General features: G+C 37.1%; 2 protein-coding genes across 2 annotated transcripts in view; one reads left to right on the top strand and one right to left on the bottom strand.

Moving 5' to 3' along the window:
• The window catches only part of slco2b1 (solute carrier organic anion transporter family, member 2B1), a 60,325-nt gene extending 39,109 nt beyond the window's left edge, over nt 1-21,216 (top strand). Inside the window, exon 16 of the transcript XR_014537216.1 lies at nt 21,202-21,216. The gene's annotated coding sequence lies outside the window, so the exon portion shown is untranslated. The remainder of the gene's footprint in view (nt 1-21,201) is intronic.
• On the bottom strand, nt 3,104-11,057 carry serpinf2a (serpin peptidase inhibitor, clade F (alpha-2 antiplasmin, pigment epithelium derived factor), member 2a). Its single transcript, XM_083564615.1, has 8 exons — nt 10,917-11,057; nt 7,422-7,493; nt 7,074-7,320; nt 6,837-6,980; nt 6,546-6,734; nt 5,922-6,064; nt 5,106-5,307; nt 3,104-4,170 (listed from the first exon to the last, which is right to left on the bottom strand). The coding sequence occupies exons 1-8, from the start codon at nt 10,941-10,943 to the stop codon at nt 3,797-3,799; spliced, it is 1,398 nt and encodes a 465-aa protein (XP_083420741.1). The 5' UTR covers nt 10,944-11,057; the 3' UTR covers nt 3,104-3,796.
• Nucleotides 21,217-22,664: the final 1,448 nt, after the last annotated feature.

Genomic DNA, 22,664 nt, shown 5'->3' with positions numbered 1-22,664 from the left:
TTCCCGCATACATCATCTCTAGCAAAAGCATCAAAATTAACCTCATAAAATGACCCTGAGGTTTTTGTGCATTTTTTTTTCTGTGAATTGCGTTTTTTTCTTGGGTATTTAAGATGAAGACAAATTGTGTGTTTTTGTGCAAATTCTACAAAAGTATAACTGGGTCATAAGTTTACAGCTGTTTTGAACTGTTATGGCCAAACTTTCATCACAACGTCCAGCTTTTCTCGAAGAGTCTGTCTTGTAAATGTCCTTGTAAGTCTGACTAAATAAATTGCTTCTTAATCTTTCAATCATTGTGGAATGAATAAAAAACCCCAGCTATTATATCCACATATAATATATTTGAGCTTGTGTAGTTTGCTACAGATGTGGTTTGGTAGCTTTAACTAGTGTGCTCTCTGACCATCCAAACAAAGAAGGTGAAAATTACAATGCCCATTGTTAAAAGCACTGTACTTTTTTCCAGACACAGATTAAAACATCACAGACAAACAGTCTGAAATGACTCATTACCTTTTAAGTAGGATCTGCTGCTACTGGAATAAAGCCAGCATGGGGCAGAGTGATTCCTGCCCCAGTGAGACGTTAGTATTTCATGTTGCAGTTCCTATATTTGACCGCTAGGCAAAATAGTAACTATATATGTATTGATATACATGTGCCATATGAATTAGCAGCATTGAGAAAAGAAAGGAACTTAACGAAAAACTGGTTTATATTTGTCAAAAACATAAAAAAGATTGGTCCCTTCAACATTATAAAATGTATAAATCAGTAATATTCAGTGGTAAAGATATTGCAATTTGTGCATTTTTGTGCAGAATTTGTGATACTAAAGATGTTTGAACTACTTTCAGAAAATCTGATTTTCCTTTAGTCTTTTTCTCTTGATTGAGGCATGTGTTTAAACCACACACAGATTGATGTGATCTAATGTGGACCACCATGTTTTACACAACTTGTGGAGGCTGTCTCAACTCACTCCAAATCAAATAAAAGTATTCTAGCAAATAATAATAAATCCTCCAACTATAATTCTACTTTTCAGACATTATTACTGGCATCACCATTTGGTATAAAAACCCTTCTGGTAAAATGAATGCCAATAAATACTCTATTGTGTATACAGGCATATTCAATATTATATAATTTATACTTACTTGCTTTCATTATTTGTTTTTCTCAGTTCAGCAGTTCAAATGTAAACACTGTGAGTTTCTGAAGGCAGGGTATAGCATTTCCAGTGAAATCGGACATTGAACCATGTACTTAAAACCCCACTCTGCACACTATTGACTGTGGTTACTATCCACCAATCTCCATCCTTCAATTTTACACTGTAAGCTAAATAAGAGGGTTGTGACCACCCAACTGCAACCACACATTTACAGTCTGTTTACACTGTTAGGTTTTCACTTCCACCACAGTACAGAAAAAATTGCTATTCATCAGAAGTCAGAAACCTCTGATGTTTTGCAGATTCTGGTCTCGTCAACATTCTACCTCAAGCTCTGGGTTGCATTTCATGCTGTTAACAAGAACTGTCTGTTCTAGACATCTGTAGCCATGTTTTAAATCATACCTTACTGCTATGGAGTACTGGTTTCCTCTAAGGTTTTCAGTCTCATCGACTTCCCCTTGGTTCTATTATCCAATAGTATAATACTTAGTGTTTGGAAATGGAGAAATTTCATCTCTATTTTTACATTAAAATCTCACCAAATTATAATTTCACTCAATCTATTGCTTCTTTTCCTTAAAGTGCTTAAAGTGTTGATAAGACAGCAGAGTTAGTCTGGTTCCACAGGTTCTTACCCGTTTGTGCCATTTTAACTCAACATAAATGCATTCGACCTACACTTTTGTAATTGACCAACACTGTCTACTCTGGTGGTGGTGATTATTGAGCAGAAAGTCATAGATTCAATCCCCAGCGCTGTCAAGCTTCCACTCTTGCACAAGAACCTTACCCCTCTGTGCTGTAGGGATGATTTATCATGGCTGACCCTTGCTCTGACCCCAACTTCCTAGCAAACTGAAGAAATCTCACTGTGGTGTAATGAAAGTGTGACAAAGGCTGTGTGGTCTTTTTGTAAAATGTCACCTTTGTCATACAAGAGCCAAAGCAGCTGTTTGACATCCAGCTAAAATAATTCTAATACCCTGTAAGTGCAGGTGGTAGACCATACTATGTTTAGGCACTTGAATAGGTATTTAAAGAAATAACTAAAATAAGCCATAACGCTCATTCGTATTGCCTCATTAGCCATTAAATTCTATCATCTGGATTATTCTTCTCTTCACTGAAGATAGTTTTTAATGACATTAGCTGTATGTTTTGGGCTTTTGCTCTGCTGCAGAATAAATGTGGAGCTGATCAGATGCCTCCCTGATGGATAAGTAGCTGCCTATATTTCTTAGCATGGAGGACACCATTAACCTTACCAAAACTCCATTTGCAAAGGTGAAGCCCCAAACTTGCAAAGAAACTTCCACCATGTTTCACCATTGCCTGCAGACTTTCATTATTGTACCCAGCCCTTTGGCAAACAGCCTCATGCTACAGCCAAATATTTCAAATATTCCAGTCCAGAGCACCTGCTACCATTTTTCTGCTCCCCAGTTCCTATGTTTTTGTGCATAGTTGAGTTGTTTCCATGTCAAAAATATGACTTTTTGGGCACAGTTCTTCAATGAAGACCAATGAAGCACAGTTGCTGCATCAAGTTTCCTTGCTCAATCACTGCATCAACGGTCTTCAACATCGCCCATTTCTTTGGGTTTCTTCAAAATAGTTTGAACAGCACATTTTGAGACCCCAGTCTGCTTTGAAAACTTGGCCTGGGAAAGATTTTGCTGATGCAGTAGAATGTTTTTTTACCGTCTTGCCATGGTGTAAGACCTGTGATATGAAACTGTTTTCCACAACCTCACCTTAAGTAGCAGAGTTTGGATGTTCCTCACCCAGTCTGAAGCTCTTACACAGCTATTTCTGTTTCAGTTAATGACTGTGTTTTAACCTACATATGAAATTGATGATCATTAGTGCAAGTGTACAAAGCGTGCATGTGTGAAAGCCAAAGGGTGGTCACAGCAAATATTGATTTGATGCTTTTATTTGCTTCACTTGTCTGCATTATGTAAATGGATAAATAAAACCCATTAAAAATATATATTTGAAAGCATTCTTACTTTACAGCACCTGCCAAAACCTTGCAAAAACCTTTGCAGTGTACTGTATACATATATAATGTTATATTATATTATAAGTCAGTTTTACCTACAATTATAGAAGTTACTATAAAAGTTTGAAAGCAGTATAGATGCAAAGAATTTCGGCATTATTATAATTTACAGAAATGCAATGTCAGAACAGAGTTGTGACCTTGTGACAATTTAATTGCTACAGTTTCACTTTCTGACCAGAGAAGGAGAAAAAGCTACATCGCCTCAACCTCCCGACAACATGCAGTTTCTCATGAAGAAAAAACAAAAAGGAAGAAGAAGCACAAAACATAACAAAACGTAAATATGATTGGATATATGATTGACATCTCATTACAAATGGAATATAAAACTAATGTTTAAAGTCATTTGAACATACTTTAAATATCTTGGTTTCTTTTTTTTTTTTAATCCATGTCCTGTGGCATTACGGCTGATCGGATCATAAAAATGTGCATGTGTAGGTACAGTGTCTGGATTGGGAGAGGTCCATGCATTTCTGTGCTCAACTCAGGCCAATCTGCCCCTCATCAATTCTGACGTTTGGGAGACGTGTTTGTTTTCTGGTTCATTGAGATTCGTCATGGAGCATGTTATCCCAATACGGGTCATCATTCTGAGGTTTATCGCTTGGCATGTTGCTGCTGAGGAAACGTAAGATTTCGGGGTCATCGCTTAATTCGGCTGTGGCTCCGGGATTTGGGTTGGTGACCGTCCCGAGGAAGAGAGGTGCATGCGAAACATCGTCCACTATGGCAAAGATGAATGGCATGTTGACTGCAAAGATGGGGATGGTGCGCACCAGAGTGACCGAGGTAGCAGCCGAGGCCTGAGCACCCTCCTCGTTTAACTCTATACTGGAGGCATGCTGGACACCAGACACTACAAGAGGGCCTTCTGCAATACCAGACAGATTAGGGCCAGAGAACAGTGCACCCAAACCTGGACAAGAGAATCAGACAAAATGTAAAATTAAGATTCAAATTCAAAGAGGAGTAACGGGTAAATGCCAGTGGTGTATTTGAGTAAATGTATTTAGTTACTGTATTTAAGTAATTTTTTGGCCACTTTCTAGTTTAACTGAGAATCAATGATATAAGCAACTTTTACTCTTCACTGAACTACATTTATAAATCAAAAGATGTACTTTTTACTTCACTATATCTGAATTGATGATGAGCGTTACCAATTACATTTTGCACCTCTGTTGACGATGTCATTAAGATCAACACTCCCCTACCTGAATCTGCTCCCTGGGATTGCTCCCCAATTTTTAATTGAATCAAAATAATGACCCTCTCTGAGACTGAGTGGTGCATCAAATCACAGACAGCTCTGTATATTTGGTTTTACAATTTTTCGAAAATGATTTCATTTTATTAGTCCATGGAATACTAATGCATCTTACATTTTGTGACATGATGAAAATTGGTTTACTGTTTTGTATTTTTTTTATTATCTTTGTTTTGGCGTTTAAAAGACGTTGTTGTGTTGATGGTTAATGCAGTGTTGAGGTACAATTTCATTTGTATTTTAGGAAATAAAACCTCACAAATCAACTGTTTTTGGCTTTTCACTCACATGTGTATTGGTCTTGAGGTCTAGTGCCTCTTTAAACCTACGTTCAATATGAGTCAAATAATGTTAAAGTACTTGTGAATTGTAACTCATAATGGAGTAAGTTTTGCAGTAGGGTATCTATACTTTGACTCAAGTATGATTTTCAGGTACGCTTTACACTTCTGGTAAATACGTCTTTGGAAGAACATGCATTTTCTTCTTGATCAATGGTGTCCACCCAGAACCCATGAGAAATGCACAATAACCTGGAGCATCAAAATCTTAAAAACAAAATCAGTATATTTGAGATCCCTCACCCATGCTTGTGAGCGCTTGTTGCAAATCCTGTTTATATTCCAGTTTGAACTTGGGCAGTTTGACGAGCATCGGGATCTCGTTTGGAAGCCTTCTGTAAAGCTCAGAGATGTTGAGGTTGGCTGCTGCTCTTGACAAATTTTCTGATTGCATGGGCATGACCACCAGGAAGCTTATGTTTTTTTGAAAAGGGAATCGAGCAACCTAGATGGATAAGAAGGAAATTTTTGAAACAGACTGGGTTTTGTTAGAGATAAAAAAAAAGGTAGAAGAACATGCAATGAAAGAATTAGTCGTTCAAGTCATTGCTTAGTTTTAGGTTCTTCAGAAGCTCTTCTCATTTATCTGATATTGCAGAAGCCCAATGCATTAAATCATGTTGATCATCACTAAATGATCAACACCAGGATTAGAAAAATAATATCTCAATGTCTAACTGTAGCATGTTTGCTAGTTTGAGTTGGAGAAACTGCTGATCGAGGGTTTCCATGCATTATGACTTTAGACAGAATGACGAAACAACATCAGCTCTTGAGACAGGATGACTTCAATGCAGGAGAAGCCTCCAGACTAGATCGAGCTGGAAGGGAGACTTTTCTTCTCCCTCAATGTCTTACTGTCTAATTTAAGTGCCTGTGTTTTATATTGTTGCTTTATGTTTTTGTCTAAAGACTCTGGGTGACTCATTATAATAAACAATAGCCTTCTTCTGGTGCGATATGATAAACTGATCGGATAATTGCATTAATAAGTAAAATGTATAGTTGTTCTGTTGCTATTATACAGAGTTCATACACTTGTTTTTAGTTCCATAATACCTGTATGCCTTGCTCTCCATCCACAAACATGCTGAGAGGATATTTGGATCCCATCATCATATCCACCTTTACAGATGTCTGTCTGTCAATGTAGAAAAGATCCTTGGTAGTAAAGCGTGAGTCAAAACGAGACTTCCACTCCCCTGAAGATCCAAACACAAGAATTTGTTATTTTGCACCGTGTTTGCACAGTTGCTTTTACTCAATAAAATTTTTTTTTGAGTTGAATCAGTTTTCTAAAGTGATTTTAATAGATAAAAATCAGTGTTTGACTCATTAATAGCATTCTATTCATAGATTGGTGCATTACTAGTAACAGAGTCTTCTCTTATAAACTGAGTTTATTAAGCAAAATGATAATAGGAACATTATTGCCGTAATACTTTGGATAATTAGGTACATTTGAAGTCAAATACTTTTGTACTTTTCCTCAAGGGAAAGTTTAAAAGGACATTTTCACTTTTCCTGAAGTAATAATTTACCTACTTCGACTCAAGTACATGGTTTGTGTACTTCGTCCACCACTGATAGTCTATAGTGCTTGCAAGACAAATATAAATATAGATCGTGGAAATTTTATCTTTCTCTGTTACAATATGATTATTACATCCAGTTATGACTTGCCTTTAAAATGAACAGCGTTTATCAGCATCAAGACCACACTGGGTGGAAGAATGGACAAAAAGTTCTTGATGTTATCATCTGTAGCCTCCTCGACCCACTGATTAACTTCTTCTACAGAAGTAATAGGTTTGGGTGATGATCTAAACAGCTGAAGGGATCGTTCTAGAAAGTCCTTCCTCAGGCCAAAGCCTGTTCATATATGAAAAGAAAAGCAAAAATCTGATCTCAGCTGCCGAGGTTCAGTGAGCAAAGAGTCGAGAAACGTAGAGTTTTAGCTAAGCTCATGCTCACCTGGTTTGAGGTAGATACGAGAGGCCACTTTAACGGCCTTGACAATCAGTTGTTCTTGTAGGCAGCTTAAAGTTTTATAATAGTCAGATAGCAAAGCTGCATGTAAAGCTCCTAACAGTTGCTTCTCTGTCTCGTTCCTGGCACCTGAATAACATTTTATATATACCGTATATATTAGAAATGCATGGATGTTAAAACAGATGAAAATGACGATCGACTACAGTTCGTCCAACGTACCCAAAGCTAACTGTGAAAGTGCAAGAGAAATACTCAGTGGAGACAGAACGACGTTTGGTTGTTCAGTTCCAGGCTGCAGATTCACTAGTAGCTTTAGTCCCAATTGAGTTATAGCACCACCAACTGCCCGCTGAGTCTCCAGGCTCAAGTTGCATTCCTCAGGAACCCGCTGTGGCGTACCGGTGCCATTAAACAGAAAAGAGCTGTCCAGATCGGTGTTCTCAGGAGACGCTGTATAGACTTCACCCTTCAAGTAGCATAAAAGAAAGGACATTACAGTTCTTTTAAAAACAGTGTTAGATTGGGAAATCCACATAGACAGATTTTGTATCTATAAGGAAGTCTTACTGTCAGTCCATGTCGAAGTAAACAGAGCATTATCAGCAGTGAAGGCCCGAGCTTCATATTCTCCACGTTGACCTGGAACACATCAGAATAAGACTCATGTAGTTGTGTGCAACAGAAATTGACACTTTTCCATATTTAAATTTAGCCCAAGACACATGTAGCTTTTCGTCCAACCCTCTCATCTATGGTATAGCCCCAATCATCAGCTGCAAATAATTTTAGAGTTTGAGTACTTTTGGCAGATGCCCTAATCCAGAGCAACTTACAACTGAGCAGTTGCTGAAAGGCCCAGCAGCGGCAGCTTGGTAGTACTGGGATTTAAACCTGTTACCTTCCGATCCAAAGCCAAATGTCTAAACCAGTGAGCTACCACCTTACTATAACTTTGTAATGAATTATCACTGTTTAACCCTCCTTCCCAAAAGGTTTAAGATGTAGGATTTTTGTTTAGAAGGTCATGAGCTCAAATTTCAAGCTAGTCACTGCTTGAGTAAGGCCGTCTGAATGATGTCATCTGCCAAATGGCACAAATGTAAATGTTATTTCTTCAAAAACATTTTAGAAATAGAACAAACAAAAACGTCCATCAAAAAGATCCAAAACATAAATAAATGTGGGAACAGAGAGAACTGGTCAGGAATTGAGAGTAGGTGGGAGTTGGACTAAAGAGAAGGAGTTCTGGACACATGCCTAGTAAAGCTATGAGATGTTGAAACTATGTTGGTGAAAAGTCAGTTTGTGTTTTACCTATATACATTTTTTTTCGCTTATTGTTTTTTTTTTTTAAATGACAACAAAAAAATTCATTACAGTTGTTTCAGGTGGATGTTAGTTAGTGCCTCTACTTCATTTAAACCTGAATTTATTTGTAAATCCTTTATTCTGTAAACATTTTACACAATACCGTAGTATAATGCAGCATTTTCAATGTAAAAAGGAGTCACGAAGGTCTACATTTCAGACGAAAATAGTACAAATTATGTATATTTAGTGCCAAATATTTCTTTAGGGCTCCATCGTCTAAAAACAGTCCTAATGCCATCTAGTGTTAAAGTGTGAATTTACAGCCTACATCTTTCCCCTCAGATTTACATTTACTGTACATTTACGCCATTTGGCAAACGCCCTTATTTCAGAGCTTATAGTTCTCTCATTTATACACCGGAGCAGTTGAGTGTGAAGGGCCTTGCTCAGGGGCCCAGCAGCAGCTTGATAGTGCTGGGATTTGAACCCACAACCATCTGATCAGAAGTCAGCTAGATCAGCTAGATATAATAGCTGACTGTTTTACAGCATTCACAGTATGCAGTTTCACAATTACAAAGAGAAAGTTTTTGTTATTACTTTCAGATGGAAACAAGTATCTATCTATCTATCTATCTATCTATCTATCTATCTATCTATCTATCTATCTATCTATCTATCTATCTATCTATCTATCTATCTATCTATCTATCTATCTATCTATCTATCTATCTATCTATGTTTTCCTTTTGCAGGATGAAAAAAATGGCATCCTAAAAAAATGATCCTTAAAAAAATTAAAAAATTTAAAAAAGACCATTAAATGCACACTTTACGACCAAAAGTATATGAGCACCTACTCTCCAAACCTATTAAGCATTTGTTCATTTAAACACCAATTATAATATAAAAACCTCCACTGAGAGTTGGTACCTCAGTGGTTAAGATGATGGGCAGCTGATCAGAGGGTCATGAGTTCAAATCCCAGATTAACCAAGATGGCCCTTGAGCCAGGCTCTGCATCTCAAGTGCACTTGTATAAGTAAGATAATTGTCACTCTGGATGAGGGCATCTGGTAAATAATGACAATGTCTACACTTTTGGAAAGGATTTCTACTAAATTTAGGAATGTAACAGGGAGTCAGTGTTCCAGGTTATCCAATAGGTTGTACAGTGGGAGCTGAGAAGGTTAATGAAACATTGAGTCCAACACCAAACTTAACATATCTTGTCTTCCTGATTTTTATTACTCAGGCATAGTCACACTGGACCAAGTTTGAGCGTCTTAGTCCAGTGATAGGAAATTGTAATGCTAAAGGAAACAAAGACAGTATATACAAGTGTGTGCCTCTAACTTTGTGCTGACAGTTTAGGAAAGAACCACTTTAGATGTGCAATGAGACTTTAATTATGCTCCAAATTATAGTGGAAGCTCATTGGTCTGGGTTCTGGGTGAATGATCGGAAGGTTGGTGGTTCAAACCCCATCACTGCCAGGCTGCCACTGTTTGGCCCTTGAGAAAGGCTCTTAACCCTCTCTGCTCCAGGGGTGCTGTATTATGGTGAACCTGGAGATCTAAAGGCCTGAAAAACAGCTAACGATTATGCCTGAAATGCGTTTCAGATTGTACTCTGACAATATACAATCAGTGTCCATTGTAAATCATTTGTAGGACAAGCAAAAGAAACCATGCCCTTGACATACTGTATAAACCTGTCGTTGGCAGCTCATGGAATTTTATTCTGTAAAAAAAAACTAAAAACCCCAGCATATAATATTACATAAGAAGTTCACTAGATCACTTTTATTTTTAATTCACAATAGGATTCAATTCAAGTTTATGTTCAAGTTTATGTTCAAGTTACATTTTAACCACAGACCCGAAGCAGCTTTACAGAATTTAATAGACTGCAGGGTAAATAATAAACCAGTAGTAATCAAGAGTCGAGAGTAGTAATTTTAATGCCATTATTACTAGGCTATTTCTGTTATTTAGGTTTTATTTTTGTGAACAAGGTCTTCCAAGAGGTTGTGAAAGTTAAATCCATGTGACCTCTACCCACGCACCTCTAAACAGAAGCGTACAAATCAGTTACAGCTTTGTTTGCATTTGCGTCGTGCAATTCTTTACATTCACAATGGGTGAGCTTAATTCTCTAAGTTTTATATATAACAAAAAAATTTTTTTATTTAATCAACAAGGTCTATTGTATTGCAATACTGCACCTTTGTTTTATTTGGGAAAAATGATCATTGCACTGCCTCACTTTACAGACCCTGCAACAGCAATGTCTTTCTCTTTATTTATTACTTTATTTTTTATAGTTTTTTTTTATACATAATTTAGAGCACCAGCACACCGTGACAAATGTCTTGTGCATGCAACCCATGATACTTGCCAATAAAAATGATTCTGAAAAGAAATATATAGTAATGCATTTCATATCGATTAATATGATTAATAATTTCATTAATTTTTTATTGCTGGATAACAAATCAGTGAAAAATGAAATAACAGCTGCAAATGTTTAAAAAATAATAATAATCAACATACTAAACGTGCATAAAGTCATGTAATCCTCATGATCAGGGTCATGAGAGGCCCAGACTGCACAGGGATTAAAGATTAAAGTGTAAATTTCAGACATTTTTACACATTTCAAATACATTTCTCCTATCGAACATTCTTCAGCAAAGTTAGCCGAGACTGAGAGCCATTTTGAAGAGCGTAATAAAGGATTTTGACTTACCAAACCCACGTTTGGACTGGTGATCATTTTAAACGTTGTAGCTCCTGGACAGATCGCTGCAGCTCACCCTCTTCCACTCACCCTGCTGCTGGTTAATATTTTATTATTCATTGATTTGTCTTCCTACATCTACATACACAAAACATGAAAGCGCAATATCAGTCATGGATCAGCTTCAATGAATTACACAGCCACATCCTCGAGTATATATGATTATAACCAACATATAAAAGCAATGAAGGAAGAATTAATTTTATCTTCAGATCGCACAATAGTTGTAATAATAGTTACGTACAATTTTCTTATCTTGTGTGCTCTGGATTGGTGCCATTTCCACCCACACAGGACCTTGAAGCCTCCAAAACACATACTGTTGCACTTCAGGCAAGGGGTTCCACTGTCCAGAGAGGCATGCTGGGTAATCAGCACATACAGTACTGGGATAATAAGAAAACCGCAATCTCTAATATGGTTGTAAATTATGTGAAATAAATCAAATCTAATTGTTTATAGGACTGTGGTGAGACCTGCGATGTTGTATGGTTTAGAGACAGTGGCATTGAGTAAAAGACAGGAGGTGGAGCTGGAGGTAGCAGAGCTGAAGATGTTATGGTTTTCGTTGGGAGTGACGACAATGGACAGGATCAGAAATGAGTTTATTAGAGGGATGGCGCATGTTGAACGTTTTGAAGACGAGGTGAGGGAGGTGAGATTGAGATGGTTTGGACATGTACAGATGAGGGACATGGGGTATATCAGTAGGAGAATGCTGAGGATGGAGCCACCAGGAAGGAGGAAAAGAGGAGGCCAAAGAGGAGGTTTATGGATGTGGTGAGGGAAGACATGCAGGTAGTTGGGATGAAAGAGGCAGATGTAGAGGACAGCGGGAAGAAAAAGAATTGCAATTCTAATTCCAAAAAAGTCGGTTACACGGTGTAAAATGTAAATAAAAACAGAATGCAATGATATGCAAATCTCATAAACCAAAATTGTTTTAATTTACAATAAAACATAGAAAACATCAAAAGTTTTAAGTGAGGAAAATCAGTTATCATTAAAAAAAAAAAAAAAGGTCTTTTATATTTGACAGCTGCAACACGTCTCAAAGAATTCAGGACGGGGTAACAAAAGACTGGAAAAGGACATGTTAATAAAATGAAAAACAGTTAGAAAAACATTTTGCTAATGAGGATAATTCACAACAGGTCAGTAAGATGAGAAATAGTGTATCATAGAGGGACAAGAGTCTCTGGGCAGAGCTTCACCAATCTGTGAAAGACTGCGTCTACAAATTGTGGAACAATTTCAGAATAACATAATATTAATTAACAGTTGAATATCTAATTATTTCTGTAGGGGGACAAGGGGGACAATCAATATTGGATGCCAGTGATCTTCATTTAAAACACTCATGATTCGTTAATGGAAATCAGTGCATGGGCTCTTTTTTCGTTTGTGAACACAGTTTGCCATGTCGTCCTCAAATGCAGGTCGCCACTTTTTTAACTTTTGCTCTATTTCATGTTTGCCTCAGCACATTTTAAATGAGCTTCCACTGATTTTTACCAGGCAAATAAACAGTGTCAGTTACAGCATTAATACAACTATGGCTGTTGCAAGATACAAGAAGCTTTGATTCTAAATGTTTTTTTTCACCATCACCAGAACAGTGTTCACAGAAACACAATCTACAGAGCAATCCACGAGTAACTGCTGTCATGTATCTCTTACTAGAAGTCACAAACAATTCCCTGATTTCACAATAATGCTTCATACAGCATCTGAGAATAGTTGGTGGACACCTGTTGGTGGATCTTTTTTGTGGAGATTTGTGTTCACTCATTCACAAGAGATTGGAGTTTGGTAGCATCTTCCACTCCAACCCATGGAAAGCAGATCTCCATGGAGCTGGCTTTGTGCAAAGGGGCATCGTCATGCTGGAACAGGTTTGGGTCTCCTAGTTTAAGTGAAAGGAAAGTTTTATGCTCCAGCATCTAAAGATGTTCAAAGAAGCTTGGCTGAGTTCACCAATATTCGTCATCATTGTAGATTTGGAAAATGAATCTCACCTTTAGCTCCAAGTTTGTTCATTGTCACAGTCCTGTAAAAAATATTTATAGTTTTTTAAATTGGGTTTATTATTATAAAATGAGTTAGAAATGAGTTTATTAGAGGGACGGCGCATGTAGGATGTTTTGGTGACAAGGTGAGGGAGGCGAGATTGAGATGGTTTGGACATGTGCAGAGGAGGGACATGAATTATATTGGTAAAAGAATGCTGAGGATGGAGCCACCAGGTAGGTGGAAAAGAGGTAGGCCAAGGAGGAGGTTCATGGATGTGGTGAGGGAAGACATGCAAGTAGTTGGTGTAAAAGAGGCAGATGTAGAGGACAGGGTGGTATGGAGACGGATGATCCGCTGTGGCGACCCCTAATGGGAGCAGCCGAAAGAAGAAGAAGAAGAAGAAGAAGAAGAAGATTATAAAAAAAAATTTCAGGAATCTTCCAAAACACCAGTGCGAGGTGTTTATTTGAAGCATTCAAAGTTGCAGGGTTTTTGCAAAAAAAAATAAAAATGTATAAAAAAAAACAACAGTACCCTTCTATTCAGGCCACAATACCTGATTCTTTCCAGGTTTTATAATGTGTTTTTGTGCATGTGTGGTGCCACTGGTTTTCAGTTAGTTCTTTCACCTATACCTATTTGTTTTTAAATTTATGGTAAAAAAAATATATAAAAAGATCACCAGAACCAGCATGGCTGCTTCAGCATCACCTATACCTGCATCTTCAGCCTAATCAGTCACATCAAAGTATACATGCCTGTAGGAGAAATGTTCATGGGTCACCTCAAATATGATCTGCAGCATGATGCCAAAGTCTATTCAGGTGAGCAGCAACAATACTGTTTAAACGTTGTTCCACCTTCTATCTCATTTTCTGTTAGAAGGTGCAGAAAAAGTGCACATTTCCTCCATCTAGTGGTGTGTTAATTAGAGTCATAGCAATGCGGTCTGAACTACGCATGCGCAATAGAAAAGCCGCGTATTTACTATATACACTGTGGTGTAATGTCAGGAAGGTTCAACAGCAGGCTCCCACGCTTTTCTTCACTCCTCTAAAAAGGCATTATTGATTTATTAAGATATATAAATATGTTATGACCGGTCAGTTTGAGGTCACATTGTCAGAAGCACTGGCCCCAGGATTGCAAATATAAATTCAAACACATGATGGCAGCAAAGAGACATTAGCATCTTTTTACTTGCTTATACAGTATTTTCTACACTAGAGGCATTGGTATTTCTCGCAGAAATTCAGGAAGTGGAAGTTTAATAAGTCTTACCTATTAAAAAAACATACAATATTACATAATACAATATATAAATCATAATACTGAAATAAATGAAAAAAAAAAAAAGTCAAATATCTATCTATATATCTACATGTTCAACCCTAATTCCAAAAATGTTGCGTAAAATGTAAATAAAAACTGAAAGCAATGATTTGGAAAAACGTATAAACCCATATTTTATTCACAATAAAACATAGAAAACATATCAAATGTTTAAATTAAGGGAAATTAGCATTTGTAGGGAAAAAAAGGTTATTTTGAAGTCGATTTTTGCTATTGAATTAGAACACGTGTCTCCAAAAACAACAAAAGTCAAAATAAAAATAAGCGTTATTAAAATGAAACATTTGGAGAAACATTTTGCCTCTAAGAAGGTTCATTGACAACAGGTTAGTAAAATAATTGAATATAAAAAGTGTATCATAGATACAAGTCTGGCAGAAGTAAAGATGGCCAGAGTCATCAATCTGTAAAAGACTGTGTCTACAAATTGTGGAATAATTTCAGAATAATGTTCCTCAACATTCATTTTTTGTAGTAGAAGAGTCTAGGTGCTGACCTGGCCTGTCTGCAGTCTAGACCTTTCACTATTTGAAAACATTTGGTGCATCATGGAACAAGAAATACAACAAAGGACACCCAGAACTGTTGAGAAGCTAGAATCCTGTATCAGACACATATGGGACAACATTTCTCTCCCAAAACTTTATATAAAGGTCTCCTCAGTTCCCAGATGTTTATAGACAGACGACGTGATGCTACACAGTGGTAAACATGGCCCTTGTCCCAAATGACCTTATTCTTTTTCTTAAAATGGTATATGTTTTCATTTTAAACATTTGAAATGTTTTTATGAGATTTGCAAATTATTGCATTCTGTTTTCATTTACATTTTACACAGTGTCACAGTTTTTTTATTTTCATATATATATATATAAAATTGGTGTATGCAGACATTTTGTGTACTCCGGTATTAAGCAACATAAGATGCGTCACCTTATAGAAACAATGTTCAAAAGAGCTCAGGTGGTCTCGAAACACCTGGCCTGATGCCAACAGATCAAAGGTTAGCCTCACTTTGCAAGCAGCAGGCAGAAAATCTTGACATACCTTACAATGAGTGAGCTAGCTACCCTGATGTTATTTAAAACCCTCCTGCTAATTATATTTCCTTGTTTTATTTTTCCTGGGGATATTTCTGGATCCCAAATAATCCACAATTCTTTTTGCCATGTGCATTAATTTGGCATCAAATATTTGATTCACTATCATGATTTGACCTTTGCACGTACATGTGAATCTCCCAGTTTTTACTGTACTTTTCTCCGTAAACAGCAGTAGTCAATGCATAAGTGGTGCAGAAGTTACAGTTGCAGCATTAATTTCATTTTGCTCATCTGAGCAGTGATCTGTTGTTGAGTCATTAATATATGTATACCACAAGATTCCATTAAATTGAATTCTAGTTATTTTTATTTGTATAGTTTTATTTGTGTAGTTTTTAACAACAGACATTGTCTCAAAGATGCTTTATGGGTATAAAGTTGTATTCAAGAATGTATAGGTTTAGTGCCTATAAGTTTGTTTCTTACAATTGTAAATTTATCCCCGAGCGAAAAGGAAAAACTGCCTGAGATGGCATGATGACGAAACCCTGAGAGGAAAGGAAACCATCTTCATCTGGGTGCCACCGAATGTCCATTCATTACAGTTCCATCATTGTTGAGGTTTGCTGTTCAGTAAACTGTTCAGAGAAAGTGCTTAAATGCTGAACTGTTCATGCCAGTTGTGGTCATGAGCCATTGTAGCAGATTGTTGATATTAATTAGAGTCCAAATCCATCCTCATTGTTCCTGAGTTGCTCAGTAACTTAATGGATCTTTAGGTTATTTATGTGAAACCATCCTCAACTGCAGAAAGTGGTCTCTAATGAAAGAGAACTCCATCCAGAGCTTGGGCATTTAGTTTTCATTTATGTGTCTCAGTGTAGAGAAGAGTTCACTTTTTCCCAGAAGCAGAGCAATGACTGTAATTATGTTTGAACAAAAAAAATTTCAACACAAAGTTCAGCTTTGATTTACAGCCTCAGATAAGCAGAATAATGAACATATTAACATAACTTGAATAACATTTACAGCATTTGTCAGACTTCCTTATCTAAAGTGACTTGCAATTATCTCATGTATACACATGAGCAGTTGAGGGTTGAAAGCCTTAATCAAGAACCCAGTGCTGGAAGCTCGTTGATGCTGAGATTTTAACTTTACAGTAGCAAACAGCCTTATAAGACAATTTATTAATAAGTACACAGTGTACATTAACACCAGGCTGACCCTTGTATGAGTGACTTTTCAGACTTTTTCTTCATGTTTATTTTTTCATCAGAAGCAGTCATAAGGTAAAATCATTAAATTACCTCAGTGTTTCAGGATTTTAAACGGTTAACCATTAAATAAATGGCACGTTTTGTGTCTTTAAATATTTGAAGATAATAAAGATTAGATGTTCTATGAAAAATTTATCATATGAGAAGAGCAGTGGTGTGGCGGATTGTCTTGTGGTCTCACAGCTCCAGGAGTTTGGGTAATCTTCAGGCTTTGTCCAAGGTCTCAATTTTCCTCCTTCGGTCTAACAAAACATGAGGGGAATGTAAATTCATCTGCTAAATTCCCCTGAATGAGTATGTGAACGTGTATGTACTTTGACCTGTAGTGAATTATTTTTCTATTGTGTAAAATCCTCTTGCTCTTTCTCTCTGTTGTGCTACACATGCTCATGAGATTCTGTTCCCTGCTGTACTCTGGATCTACTTGGCCCATCCTGTTTCTTTACCATTTTACCACTCACTTCTGAGAATGGCTCCACATGAACAGCCTGAAGAGACATAAGGTTATTATACATGGCTTTACATAGGACCCATGAAAATGGCTTAGGACAAAAAAATACTACAGTTTTGCGCTCATAAGTAAACAGTTGATAACCTTAACAATGATCAAATTTTAATAAATGTATATCCGATGTTGAGGATGAGGAGATCCAGATGCAGCAGAGGTGAGTTCACTTGCTCAGGTGAAGATTGCATCTCGATGGTGTTGTCTTCAAAGAAAGTTCTATCATGAAGGTGTCCTCTCCCCTGTCAATCTCAATGACATTAGCAATGTGAAGGCATCTCTGAGCTCATGTATGTGGAAAAAGAAAGGAAGCAGGAGCTGCAGGATTAACATGCGGTTGGCTACATTTATTAAAATTAATATAATTTTACTTTTTTTAAGTACCCTAAACAATCCCAAAACACCACTTGCCACTGTTTTTCACCCCTCCTGTCCTGCGTTTCCATCACTTACATTGCTGCTGTTTGTGTCTACAAACAGACCTTGCCTAGATTACCGCCTGCTTTTCCTCCACTGGTTATAATTTTTGCCTCTTTTCTTTGTCCATTAATTTTATTTTGTCATAACAAGCCAATATTCCCTTTCGACGCCAAAGATTTGGGGACAGCTCTGCAACTCTGTGTTCTCACATTACTCAACCTAAAAGTTATCATTTACACCTTTTTGTTTTGTCTTAACACAATGCTCAATGTTGGTTGGTTGGGAAAGAAGGGCATCATTTCTTTCCTCATCTAATGCATTAATTTTAATTTGTGGAAGGGGTGGCTCAGTGGTTAAGATGTTGGACCTCTAATCAGATCATGAGTTTGAATCCCACCAACTCTAAGCTGCCACTGCTGGGCCCTTAAAAGAGGCTCTTGAACCCTTATCTTAACTGTTCAGTTGTGTGAATAAGATAATTGTAATTGTAAGTGACTCTGGTTAAGGATGCCTGCCAAATACCATGAACATAAACATAAACTTTCTCATGCACTGCCAGAGGGGACAACACACTGGATCAGGTATATACATACATACCTAAGAGATACACAGCCATTTCCCTCTCTGATGCTGGACTGCTGGACTGCTGGACCTCAGTCTGTTAGGTTGGGTAACAGGTATCCTTAACCCTAATTCTGAACACTGGAATCCCTCAGGGCTGTGTTCTGAGCCCACTTCTCTACTCTCTGTTCACCAATGCCTGTGCTCCTCTGCATAACTCCAACATCTTAATCAAGTATGCAGATGACACCACTGAGGTCGGTCAGATCAGCAAAACGACGAAGCAGCCTACAAGGAGACTGTCAGTGTGGGGTGCCACCAACAACCTCAACCTCAAGGCGATTAAGAGTAAAGAGCTCATTGTGGACATTTGGAAATATAACAGCAGGAGACATTCCTTAGTCTACATTAATGGAACAAAGGTAGAGACAGTCTCCAGCTTTAAGTTATTTGGGGTTCACATCTCTGAGGATCTGTCCTGGCACCAAAACACTTCAGCTCTGGTTAGGAAGAGCCTGTACTTCTTGAGGAGTCCTAAGAAAGCTCATCTTTTCCTAGGGATTCTAAAAAGTTTTTACCACCGCATCATTGAGAGCATTCTGACCAACTTCGTCATTGTATGGTATGAAGGCTCCACTGTGTGTGAACGTAAAGCCCTGCAAAGGGTGGTCAAAACTGCCCAACGAGGTTTTTCGTTGCCGTAGCCTTATACATACTTACTTGTTAAGCTTTTGCAACAGTGTCTGCACATTTTGACTGCTGTAGACTTTTTAATTTATTTGTTGTTCATATATTTACACTTTAAATCTTTTTCATTTGCACTTCTGATAGATCTGGGATTAACTCTGTATCCACTGCAATCCTGGCTGGCATTGTGTTTGAGAGTTTAAACCCTTTAGCAATGATTCTAATCTATATAAATATAAAACCATTGTCCGGAAGTTAAGTTTTAAAATAACTGATAAAATAATACAAAACACAGTTTGATGCTCACTTAAAGGTTTAGATATTATTTCTTACCATTTTACCCAGAAACCAACACCAAATAAAATATTTTCTGGCCAAACTTGAGGCCAAACCCGGTCTTATCAGAGTTGCACACAAGTTTGTGATGATTAAGGAAACCTCATCCTTGCTCTCATACAGAGGCCCATTGTCAGTGTCTCAGCAGGCCATTTCACCTTCCTGCTAGCTCACTGTATAGGGTTTCAGCAACAGTTGATCTTCTGTGTTTTGACCATTCATCAGTCTTCACTTTAAATAGACATTCTCAGACTTCCCCACCAACCCTCCCACAGGTTCTTCTACACCACCCAATTGGAATGCTCCCTCCACTGGTTTCCTGTATCCACCCACATCAGATTTAAAGCACTGATGCACCTTTCTACCTCAATGCACCATGCTCCCTTCATCATCTATCACTGCTCGACTTGTCCCACCATCTATCAGGGTTGACATTGTCTCAAAGCAGCTTTACAGAGATCAACAGGTAATGAAGTTGTAATGTATAAGTTTAGTGCCTGTAAGTCTGTTCCTCATAAGTTTATCCCTAATAAGCCAATGACAACTGTGGAAAGGACAAATTTCCTGTTGCCACTGGTTCAGGCATTAGGGATAAACATGTAGGGATAAAAATATATAGACTGGTTTATAAGTGTAAAAGCTTTATTCATAATCGATTTCATTTTGTAAAGCAGCTACGGGAGCATGTGCATTCTTAAAATTGCTTTACAAATAAATAATAATCGAGCTGAATAATATATATATATATATATATATATATATATATATATATATATATATATATATATATATATATATATAATAGTTATATTATTATATTATTATATAAAAATTGGTACCAGCATACTCCCATCTCTGAAAAAAACTGTTGCACAGTCTGGATGTGAGGCCCTGAATGATTTGGAACCTCTTTTCTGTTTGTTGGAGAGTAAAGAGTGTGTGAGGGATGTGTGTGTTCGTCCACAATATTGTTGGCTTTACGGATGCAGTGTGTCGTATAAATGTCTGTGATAGCGGGGAGAGAGACTCCAATGCTCTTTTTGGCTGTTCTCACTATCTTCTGTAGGGTCTTGTGATAAGAGACGGTGCAGTTTACAAACCAGGCAGTGATGCAGCTGCTCAGGATGCTCGCAATGGTCCCTCTGTAGGACATGGTCAAGATTGGAGGAGGGGGACGGGCTTTGCAAAAGTATTGGGACACCTGACTTTTACAGCCATATGTGTTTTTTTACTAAATATAAAATAATATAAAATATGATTTTATATATTATTTAACCAAGCAGGCATATTTATTTATAATAAATCAAATCAATGCAATAATGTTATATATACTTTTGTAATACAATTATATTTATTAAATTAAATAATCAATTAAATTTGCTAAATAACATTCAATATGGAAAAAAAATACTAAAATAGTTGACATTTGTTAGACTCCATTTCTGTAATACAGATGTGTGTGTGTGTGTGTGTGTGTGTGTGTGTGTGTGTGTGTTTTACATTCAATATTACATTTTTACTTATTTTAGCATACTTTAATAAATATCATCACTCTTCAAATAAAAAAATTAAAATCTTAAATCTTGAACCCACAGCGCTAGCGTTAGCCGTTAGCTCCTGGTTAGCAGCTAATGCTAGTGCTATTGATTCTTTAGCGATTTCATGCATGTGCAAAAACAAATCTTATTTCCAATATGAAATGGGTAGGCACAGTGACACTGAGCTAACTGTAGTTTCCTTTTTTTTTTTTTTTTATGTCATTGTTATGTATGTTTTCAAGTTTTACAATTATTAAAAAATCTGTAATCTGTAAATAATCATTTTATAGCGTCTGCTATCTGCAAAGCTGATAATCTGGCGCATATTTGTTCCCGTGTTGTGTTTATTTTATTCGCCTTTTTAAAATTTTATTCGTATTTCCTTTATTCCTTTGATTTCTGTATTTTCGCTAACACTCATGTTGTTTGATGATCGCATGCTCTCTCAGACCAGAATATAACTTGCTGTCGGAAATTAAAGTGTTTAGATGTACAAAGAAAACAAAACAAAACATGATGCTTGGATAAAAGTAGTGAAGACAGAAGACTGGATACTGACTAACAACCTGAGAAGATCTACTTTCATCTAAAACCAACAAGAAATTATCAATTAGAATTTAAAAATTCCATAAAAAAGACGTTAGTCAGCATTATATTGCACCTTCTTGTTTATTCATGACTACACTCAGTTTGACCATTCAAACCCTTTCACACACACTTTTCCACCTCAACAAGGATCACATGGAATAATGATGAATGCAGTTATGATGGAACAATTAATCTGGTCACGCACGTGTTGTTATACGCTACTTTACCGTTCCTGCCCCGTGCGCACGCGTTCATGGGTTCTTGGTAGTGAGGGATTTTGAACGAGTTGACTCAAAGATTCCTTCATGTTCTAATGGAGCTCATGTTTGCACGAGCAAAGCATCGCAAAATCTTCCTAGGTTACATACGGGAACAAGAATTGACTAGTTCATCTCTCCACTTTTCTTTTCACTTTTTTTAACACGTGACTCCAATATATGCTACACAATGCAATAGATCCTATTATTTATTTTTTTGTATGAATCTTGCCATTAGGATTAGAATGATTATGGGAGTCACGTGACAAAAGGACTAACAACACGGACCAGAAGATATGAGCGGTGAGCTTCCCATTTTGTTTATCATAAATTGTCTAAGTTCTAATAGTCTAAGTTTGTGCATGTAAACATGTTGGAGGATCCGCGAAAATGTCACATGTAATATTATTTTTGATCAAAGAACCAAGTCACTAAAATTATCCGATCTTCCCATCACTCCAAATCACTGTTCTTGTGGTGTTATCTCTGAATCTTATTTAAAGTTGTAGTGCATCATTTATAACTTATTATTAGCGTAGACACACAGACTAATACAATGCGCACTAATAACCTCACCGGTTACCATAGCAACGACCCAAACACAAGCTAAACATCATCTACCTTGTATTACGCTACATGATTTCTGATCTTTACGGACTTTTAAGAAAGTAAATGTAGGCATCCAATTTATATACCGCTTCTTTCGTTGTGGATGGACTCGGTCTCAAACACAACCGGATAATACACATCCGGATACCGTACTGCAGGTAAGCGTTTAATGCTCTGAGTGAAAAGTTGTCACCTCGATGTCTGATTTGAGGGCTCCTGGATTTCCACATTATCATTTATTTTTCAGTTTTTTTTTTTTAATATATAAATCTCAACTGTTCTGTTTTTTTTTGTGACAGCTCTGCGCTTTAAAAATCACACCACCGGAAATGCTTTAGGACCAGACATGCACAGTATCGTCACACCTCGTTTGTTATTGTTTACTTCGTTTAAATGGTGTATTGAAGGTATTTATTTTCTGTGGGAACTCTGTACAACACACACACACACACACACACACACACACACACACACACACACACACACACACACACACACACACACACA

Source organism: Silurus aristotelis (assembly GCF_946808225.1).
Source record: "Silurus aristotelis genome assembly, chromosome: 16".
NCBI classification, from domain to species: domain Eukaryota; kingdom Metazoa; phylum Chordata; class Actinopteri; order Siluriformes; family Siluridae; genus Silurus; species Silurus aristotelis.
This window is presented reverse-complemented; position numbering and strand designations above follow the sequence as displayed.